Genomic DNA, 10,209 nt, shown 5'->3' on the forward strand with positions numbered 1-10,209 from the left:
AACTTTAGCGTCAGCAAAACAACTGTGCACCGATGTGTGTATTCAATTTGTTTTATTCTACGGAAACAAGCAAGAGAACACATCAAGTTGCCTAATGTTATAGAGAAGCGCCAGAGATTGCTGAGATTCTCTGAAGGTTACGTCATATGATGCGAATAAACCGTTTCCATCAACTTTATTCGCATTATACCTTATGCGCATTGAGAGTTAATCCACCCCCTCTAGCGAATCAAATATAGATTCGCATTAGGATTTTTGATGCGCATTTCACGTGTTTCCAACCAGGATTTCTTATTCGAATAGATTAAATGCGCATTAGGAAGTTGGATGGAAACACGCTAATTGACACGCCTTACAAATCGTGTCTACGATATGAAAACTTCGGAACATACCAATGTATTAAATGTAAACATAGTTGTGTGCACGTTCTGGTAGCCCCATGGCCCCACGCCTCAAGTGGAACTAATGTAAAGCACTGGTTGCTCTCTACTTGTTCATCCCGAACTGTTTTTAACATAACAATCCGTTCACACTCAGGGGTGAAAGCGCGTAGTTATTAAACCTTCTGACAGCATTGTAAGGTTAGATGCAGGAATGTATATGTGTTTGATAGATACCTGCAAAGATCCTGAGTTGCTTAGAAGCCATAGTTTTGATATATGGCGCATATTACGAGAATCCGGCGTCCAGGAAGACTAAAATTAAGCGAAATATATGGCTTTTGTTATGTTCCCATCGGATACATTTATATGTGACACAGTTCAGTTGTGCCGATCATAGAGTGCCGATGGAGGACTCGATGGAGGTGGCGTATGACACGTTTGTTGATACTTTTCACCTTTTGGGATATGTATTCAAATTACTGAAGGCACTCTAACCATTTTCTTCGTCGTGCCCTCCATCTAAACACCATTCTGACTGAGGGAGAGGTTCCTTGGGCCAGGTATTGTACGTTGTCTTTAACGAGTTGTGTAAATGTCAAGAGGAAAACGGTAACGTTATCATAGCTAGGAAAAGGCTAGTAACTAGGCTAGCTAACTTGTTGGTAGACCATTTGACATGCTAAGAATATAACCATATAACGTTAAGGTAACCACTTAACTTAGTCAGCTAGCTAAGTAGTTGGCTACGAAAAGTGAGGGTCTGCGTGGCCTTATTTAGGTGACTTTGCTCAATTAACTGTACATTTTACAGATTAAACCTATCATGCGTGCCAGTAACGTTATTGTTCCCCAAAGAGGTAACGTTAACGTTACAGTACTTTAGCTAATATTATCATGCCAGGGCAACCTGTCTGGCAAGCGAAGTAAGTTACTCGTTAGCTTGGACAAGTTCGTTATCAATCATGTTTTAGCCTGTCAGTTCTTTTGGCTGTCAAAGTTTGTTATATATGTTGGAAAACTTAATAACCCTTTGTCGTCCTTAACACCCCGGTGTCACTGAATTATACGGGGTTGTAACGGTAAATGCTAACTGAACCATACAACTTTGGCCAACTAATAAGGTGGATAGCGCGGCTAACGTTAACGTTACTGTGCCGTGAAAAAGGCGTCAAGAAGTGCCATTCTGTACTGTGGTGGCTATATGTTGACATTCTTTGCATATTAGGAAATGTTATTAGTTGCACCTGTGATAAAGCCACTCTACGTTCACATAACTTGTCAAGCGTTTTCTGCACAGTTGATGCTGGTATTGTGTTTTGGATTTTATCCATTAATGTCCATGTGTATTTATCTGTTGAAACAGCCATGGCAGCACTGTCGGAGGAAGTGTTGCTTGTGGTAAAGAGGGTTCGGCAAAGGAAGCAAGATGGAACCTTGTATTTGATGGCAGAGCGCATCGCTTGGGGTCCTGAGGGCAAGGATCGCTTCACCGTCAGCCACCTCTATGCTGATATCCGATGTAAGTTCTGTATTGGTGCTCACATCTACTGTGAACTAAAGTGTAATTGTCAACATTCTTAGATGTGAATAACATTAATTGACAGTTCACTCAGTATTGGCTGAAGGATGGCCTGGTGATCAGGTGAAAACTCTGGTGGATCACCCTTTTCTTTTATACTCCCATTTGTTAGTGGAAACTGGTCTGTTTAATCATAACCTGGCTATTTTCTCTTCTGTATAGTTGTTATCAAATATTGCATGGTGTATTTGATTGTGTAAAATGAAACGATAACCTGGCACCAGATTGTGGGAAAGTCGGAACAATGGCAGGTGCAATATACAATTAATAAATAATTCAAGTTAAAATTAAACAGTAATGACGGCAAATCTTTTGTGTTATAGGTCAGAAAATCAGCCCTGATGGGAAAGCCAAGATCCAGCTACAACTGGTTCTGCATACTGGAGAGAGCACCACTTTTCACTTTGCCAATGAGAGCAGCGCTCTTAAGGACCGTGAGGCCACAAAAGAACTGCTCCAGCAGTTGCTACCTAAGTTCAAAAAGAAAGCCAACAAGGAGCTCGAAGAGAAGAACAGGTGATATTTGTGACATCATTGTTGTTTTTATGCCTTTACAGCACACACAGCATCCCCTTGTCCAATGCTCATAAGCTACATAACATTTGGTGTCTCTATGATCGAACTCCAATTCCCAGGATGCTGCAGGAAGACCCTGTTCTGTTCCAACTCTACAAGGACTTGGTTGTGAGTCAGGTGATCGGTGCAGAGGAGTTCTGGGCGAATCGGCTGAGCATGCTTTCAGTGGAGGGTTCCGTTGCCAACAATAAGCAGGACGTGGGGATATCGGCTGCTTTCCTGGTGAGCAGATGTGGCCACTGAACGTGTCCTAGACTTAAAGCTTTTTTCAGTGGAAGTTTTCTTTTGCTTCTCTCGTTCTCTTTTAGTCTATGACGTTTAATCCATTTTTGGGAAACTGACCTATACTGTTGTTGTAATTCTGTTCAATGAGAGAGAGGGGAAAAAGTCCGCAACACCAGTATATGCTCCCAAGTTATAGTTTATTTACCGTGACGTTTCGGGCCCACTCAAGCCCTTCATCAGACGTGAGTCAACAATCCAAAGACACCCATATATGTACAATTAAGTGATCACATGATCACACAGTGGTGTTACACAGGCAAGTAATTATCCAATCACAGCAATAGCCAATACATGTTCAGTAATGCAGTGCATACATACATCCATACACATATCTACATTTTCCAAAAACACCTACATACACTATATACAAAAATTACAGGAATCCAACAACTACAAAAAAGTGGGCCCGAAACGTCACGGTAAATAAACGATAACTTGGGAGCATATACTGGTGTTGCGGACTTTTTCCCCTCTCTCTCATCGTAAGTGTTTTGTCCAGCACCCAGGATTAGATCGGGATGTGCGTGCGTTTTTTCCTCTTTATACTGTAATTCTGTTCAAGAAATGACATTAAATTACTATTTGTGTCTTATTTACTTTCCTTTTCTGTGCTGCTGTGGCTCATCAATAAACTGCCTGCTTTGTATGGTGTGATGTCTCTGGTGTGGTGTGATGCCTGTTGAATCTAGACACTCATATGTGTACATTTCAGCGCTGGTGTCTCATGTTTCCCTGACTTGCAGGCAGACATTCGGCCACAGACCGATGGCTGCAACGGTTTAAGATACAACCTCACTGCCGACATCATTGAGTCTATCTTCAGAACCTACCCTGCAGGTGAGCTTTCATATTAAGATGAAGAGAAGCCATCTCATCAGATTATGTGCACCTCACTGGTATGTTTCTACAAATTGGTGCATAAACTACACTCTGGATATATAAAAGCTTTGCTCTCTCTAGGTCTGTTTTGTACCTTTTCCTCAGTTTACTTATTTGAGTAGATATATCATCTATAGCACAGCTTTTGCTTTTCCTTATTGTCAGTATATTTTTGCACACGTACAGGATCTCACTGCCATTGTCTGCACTTCTCTGCCTGTATCTCCCATCATCCTTACTAACTCGTATGTACACTTCACCCCCCTCTCACTCACACACACACACTCTCTCTCTTTGTCTGCAGTGAAACAGAAATATGCCGAGAATGTGCCTCATAACCTAACAGAGAAAGAATTCTGGACGCGCTTCTTCCAGTCCCATTACTTTCACAGGGATCGCATCAACACTGGCATGCATGGACATCTTCTCCGAGTGTGCCAAGCAGGACGAGAAGGGTGAGTGCCCTCACTCGACTGACCTAGACGTGTCATGCAGGCAACGTGACAAACAGGGTCGTGTGTGTTTGTCTGTGTGAGTGTGTGTGTGTGTGTGTGTGTGTGTGTGTGTGAGAGAAACATTAGTAAAAAGTTGGATGCAGTGTGTTCTCTTAGACCCTGACAAATTCAACCTCTTTCTGGCTAGTGCATCTGTGTTCTCTTGTATTAGTTGTTTAGTACTGCGGTTCCTAAGGAGCCCATTTGGGTCCTCTACAAATGAATGAGAATGAGCTATCTAACAGTCCTCTTTATGAAAGCAGGGGCCCATATTACAGTACTCAAAACATATCTGAGAAGTTTGAACGACCAGCAAAACACCAACATTTTTACTATGAACAAGTTTGTGTAATGTTTGTAGACAGGTTCGTTATCACTGTACCATGTAAAGCAGAATCTTCTGAATCCCCCAGGCTTCAGAAGAGTTGGCTATCTAACTCTTCAATGCCACGCATAATAGGAGGGAAGAAATGGACTTTTCAGCATGAGCATCTTTCAGCCCCTTCTATTATATTACTTGGTCTGCTGTACGCTTGACACTTGACTGTCTACACTACACAATCTGGACTGTGGTCATAACATCTACATTTTATAACTTATTTCCTGTTATGTATTATTGTTCTTAAAGTATATTATTTTGTTCTTGTTTGTCAAGCAGTTCTATGTTTACATTCTTGTCTTTTCATAGTCATAGTTAGTATTTAATAATAAGCAAAGCTATTGCACTGTTCAATCCCTGCACTGTTCACTTTTGTAAATTGTACTACCACCATTGCACACACTCTGACTCTACCATAGCACAGTATCATGGTCATTGCATCACATAGTCAGTCCATGCCTTTGTAATCACTTCACAAATGTTTAACTCTTTAGATTTAAACATTTCTGTGAGTGATTTGAATGTATGTGAGATATACTGTATGTGTGTTTGTTGTGTTATGGTTGTATACGCTACTGGATGCCTAAAATTTCCCTCTGGATGAATAAAGTATCTATCTATCTATCTATCTAGGCTTAAAATCTATGGTGGTTCAAGGTGTCAAGAACCCAATGGTAGACCTTTTGTCCTTGGAGGATAAGAGCTTAGATGAAGTAAGACCTGACACAGATATTTTTGATATAGAAATATATTGTAATATGTATTCAAATCTTTACTGAGCCCGTCTCCTATGTGTTCCTCTTTACAGGGGTATGGTTCCAAAGTGGCTCCCTCTACCTCGAACAGTAAACCCACAGTGAAGGAGAACAGCAACTCAGCCATCATCAAGCGCTTCAATCACCACAGCTCCATGGTCCTCGCTGCTGGGCTGAAGAAAGGGTGTGTGTGTGTGTCTGTCTGTGTCTGTGTCTGTCTGTCTGTCTCTGTCTGTCTGTCTGTCTGTCTGTCTGTCTGCATTAGAGCACATGCATTTTGGGTAGATGTGTCTTGCCAGCTAATCACTTGTGGATCACAGTTGCTGTTAATATACTGTAGGTCTCTAAAGGATGTAAGTGTGTGTGTGTGCCTGTGAGTGATAGAGAGCACACACATTTAAATTCTGTTCTCGGTCTGATCTGGATGTACCTTCCCATATGGCACATTGATTATAAATCTAGTGTGTGTATGTGTTTGCATGCATCTGTCTGACAAAGTCCTGCTCTGTCTCATCCATGAGTGGAGGTCACCCCATTTGGAAGGGAAGCTATGTTTACCCTTGTTGGATATGTTGTTGAGCCATGCCCAGGCTATTTTGAATTGTGTGTACTGAATTGAGGAAGTAAAATGTGTGTTTTAGGGATGGTGCTAATGACCAGGCCAGTGAAACTAGCAGCACAGACGGGAACTCCAGAGACTCAGACTTCTTCCAGCCGCCCATTAAAAAGGTATGGACGCACTGAGTGGCTGGAAGACCACCTGAGTGAACAGGTGGAAGGTGAAGGTGCAGTCCGCAATTCTAACCCAGTATACTTTTGTTAGCTAATTGCTCTTCATGGTTCTCTCAACTTTTGTTCAGTGTGTGCACTCAAAACAAAAATAAAAAAATCTGGTGTGTTTTGCTTCAGGTTTGAGAAGTAGTTCAGATTGCTCTGGCTTTTTACACATAATGTTATTCTGACAGATTTTGCCTGGTTAGTCAAAGGCCACTATGGGAAAGAGGGACAGGCTCTGGCTTGTTGTAGCTGAAATTATCTTTTGTATGTGTAGGTGAAACTGCAAGAGGCTATTGAGTATGAGGACCTGCAGAGTGGTTCAGGACCCAGAATGGTTGCCCTAAACCTGAAAAAGTCTGACAGGTAAAGGCTCATTTATGCACTACATTAAAAATAGATACGAACGAATCTTTCTGTTTGCACTTTGCGTTCATTATTTTCCTTTATTTGTCCATTTACCTCAAGTTCCTGAGTACATACGAAACTGTTCAACGTATAAAATGTGGGCATATTGCAAACACCAACCTGTTTATGGTCTAGTGCAGTGATTCTCAACCTTTTTTGAGTGACCACTCCTCAGAATAAAGTCAAACATACCTGGGTGAATCCTTTACATTTATGATTTTATTATTCTGTTTGGTTAAGTATTATAATCATATGATCTAGTTGTGAACTGAATCAACATTTAGAAGATGATCACTCTCTCTCTGACCTATCCGAAACCATCACAGACTTATTCAGTTGTTATTATGTTTTGTTTTTATGCTTGTCTGATGGTGCATCTTGAGTCTGAATTGGCTGTTGGAGCGGCACGTTATTAAACATCTGAATTTTAAGAAATTTGTGGACTTGGCTGTTGAGCCAGAGAGTATAGAAGAACTTCTATACTCTTTGGTTGAGCCACCTCAGCCTAAAGGCCTATTCACACCAAGAACGATAACTATAACCATAACGATAAAAGCGTTCACACTGAACAACGATAAACAAAGTCTCTCCTTGTGTTAATGAATGTGACGGTTAAAATTCGATGTGTTCTGATTGGCTATTAGCTTTTTATCGTTCTGAAAATCGCTCTGAAAGTGATTTCCAACGATATCGTTCTTCATGGCGTTATTGTTATAGTTTATGTGTGAACGTCGTCATTCATATTAACGACAATGATATTCATTTATAATTATCGTTATTGTTATCTTTCTTGGTGTGAATGCTGCCTTAAATGTTTGAGTTTGATTCTTTATGGTCAGACACACACCCCAGTGAGCAATGAAATCCACCACCAAGCTTTTGATGCACCGTCTGCGTTTGATCTGTCATATACTTGGGAGCAGTTAGGAATAAGGCACATTGCTCACATTGGTGGAGAAAGTTTGTGTGATCAGGCTTTACCTCATGAAGCTCACTGTCCATTTTGTGTGTGTGTTTGTGTGTCAGGTACGCTCACGGTCCAGTGCCACTCCAATCCCACCAGTACTCCACCACCCAGGATATAATCACGGCGGTCAACTGCATCCAGCATGAGATGGCCGGCTACAAACCTTGCCTTACACAGGTGCCCAGTTTATCTTAGGGCTCACTAAAGTAATTTCTATGACATTCTGTGAATTCTATATTTTCGGTGTACAAAGAAAATATACCATGTAAATAATGAAGTTAGTAAAGTATATTGAAAAGCTTTATAAAGGGAACAAGCTTTGCCACAGCATAGCTTTGTAATCAGCAATGTCTCCATATTTTCAAAAGGCTCTTAGATGGGGATCACACCAGAAGTAACAAAGCAGCAAAGCATAACGCAACTCTTACTCAGAACACAATAATTCTAGTAATTCAAACAAAACTCTTTCTCATTGTTAAGTGGTGTTGAGTACAATGGAAAAAAAACATCTCACCCCTATAAAGATAAATTGCCTTGATTGGTCTGAATGCTTGAAATGTTCCTTGAACAAACTGATATTTGATGAGCCTTTTATTACACTCTTATGATGTTGATGCAAGTTCAACACTCAGCTCCTTTGTCAGTAGCTCAAGACTGGTGCCGTCAGTGTGATCCCCACCTTAAAGTCCTAAATGCTCTCAAAGATGTTTGAAATAGGGATGCCATTCACATAACAATATGTACGCATTCCATGTTTAACATGTATATAGAATTAGTAGATTTTGTTGTTTTGTTTGTTTGTTTTTGTAGCACACCAAAACTCATTTAATGTGCGCCGTAACAGGTGATGTCCAGTAATGCTGTTAGCTCTGCCATTGCTGCCCTGTCACCAGGAGGAGTCCTTATGCAAACCTCTACTCAACAGACCATGAATCGTGAGCAAACCTGCAAACCTACACACACACACACACACACACACACACACACACACACACACACACACACACACACACACACACACACACACACACAAACACAAACGCTCAGCCTTTCTTCCTATCCTCCTTTCCTATATCTCTTCCTCATAAGCCAGCTCCCTAAAAAACATTTAACGGTCTAACTGGTTGAACAAGACAATATGATTTCTGGCTGGCTTTCTATTCTCCTAAAATCTTAAATTGTTGTTGGTTATGGTATTTGATAGATGTTTTTGTCCAAAGCCAATGAGTTACACGGTTCTGTGAACACACATTAACACTCATACCTGATTACAGTGATATTTTCACAGTTGCCCACAGTGATTATCAGTGTGCCAGTACACAGTGTTTTATACTTAAATGCTGTGTTTGATATATAGTTGCTGCGTGCGCGTGTGTCTTTCAGAGCTGGTGCCCAGTGATGTGCAGGGTGAGTTGAAACAGTTGTACACAGCTGCAGGAGAGCTTCTGAGGCACTTCTGGACCTGTTTCCCTGTCAACACACCCTTCTTAGAAGAAAAAGTAAGACCAACCCACCAGCCAGTAGAGCTACATTCAGTGTGAATATAATATAGCATTATAATAGAATATAGAAAATTATCATAAGAAACATTCACTAATCTGAACAACCAGGAAATTAGTAAATTAGTTTTGTTTGTCCTTCACAGGTGGTGAAGATGAGATCAAACTTGGAAAGATTTCAGATGGCGAAGCTCCGTCCTTTTCAGGAAAAAATCCAACGGCAGTACTTGAGCACTAACGTAAGGCCCAACTCTGTTTATGCTGTATGATAAAAAGCCTTGTAAATGTTAAAACTAAAACTCTGCAGGTGGTCATCAATATGGTATTTTTCACTTGCATTCCTGAGACATTCTGTCTATATTCACCAATAGTGATGACCCAGAGATATAGCTTCAGACATCCCGAGAATAGTTTTTTCAAAAATATACATTCCCAGCTTCAAAAAAACAGCTTCTCTGAAAATAAGTGAAAAAACGACAGGGAGTAAAACCTCATGCCAGTTCCTTTGCTTACCTGTGCCCTACCTGCTTACCTGTGCCCTACATGCTTACCTGTGCCTACCCCTCTAGATCACTGGGCACCTGGAGGACATGCTGCAGGCTGCCTACAACAAGTTCCATGCTTGGCAGACTCGGCGGATGATGCGAAAAACCTGAAGGACTCGTGGCACGTGGGCTGTGTTATGTAAACACCACGGGACGACTTAGAATGATGGACACGGATGGTGGACAGAGAAGTAGTAGAGGAAGAAAAGAGAGGATGGGAGAGAATGGGAAGGGAGGGGGGTGAAGACAGAACTCTCCTGAGGCTTTCTAGCCTGCTGGGATGAGGCTTCCGACGTTGACCTCTCCTGAAGGGAGGGTTGGGGGTGGGGGGGTGGGCGGGCGGTTGTGGGTATGTGGACATGGATGGCAGTTTGTTACCTCCCTGTTGGCCCAGAAGATGGCAACTGTGGTGACCATCCACAACTGTACTTCTGTTATGTTTGTTCCCTTTTTTTTCCCTCCACTTTTTTGTTGAGGAGGTTGTTTGGCACCTGGTCAAACCTGTGATGTGACGTGACGTCACCAGGCCTGCCGCAAGACAGTGTTGTATCACGACCAAACTGCTGGGTTTTCTGAAATAATTGGGTGGATTCTCAGGAAATACGGACATGCAATGCAAAAGGACAAATGACTGGGTTATAGAGCACAACATTGTGGTGCCCCATGATGGAGGACTAATTAAAAAA

At 41.5% G+C, this 10,209-nt stretch overlaps 1 protein-coding gene across 1 annotated transcript; it reads left to right on the plus strand.

Annotated features, from left to right (window-relative positions):
- Positions 1-529: 529 nt before the first annotated feature.
- On the plus strand, positions 530-9,823 carry gtf2h1 (general transcription factor IIH, polypeptide 1). Its single transcript, XM_048258098.1, is given in 16 exon segments — positions 530-943; positions 1,747-1,902; positions 2,286-2,478; positions 2,598-2,760; positions 3,567-3,660; positions 4,007-4,113; positions 4,115-4,157; positions 5,209-5,288; positions 5,384-5,514; positions 5,972-6,059; positions 6,382-6,470; positions 7,539-7,656; positions 8,324-8,414; positions 8,863-8,978; positions 9,125-9,217; positions 9,548-9,823. Coding segments are annotated over 15 exon segments (1,647 nt in total). The 5' UTR covers positions 530-943; positions 1,747-1,748; the 3' UTR covers positions 9,635-9,823.
- Positions 9,824-10,209: the final 386 nt, after the last annotated feature.

Source organism: Alosa alosa, chromosome 11 (genome assembly GCF_017589495.1).
Source record: "Alosa alosa isolate M-15738 ecotype Scorff River chromosome 11, AALO_Geno_1.1, whole genome shotgun sequence".
NCBI classification, from domain to species: domain Eukaryota; kingdom Metazoa; phylum Chordata; class Actinopteri; order Clupeiformes; family Clupeidae; genus Alosa; species Alosa alosa.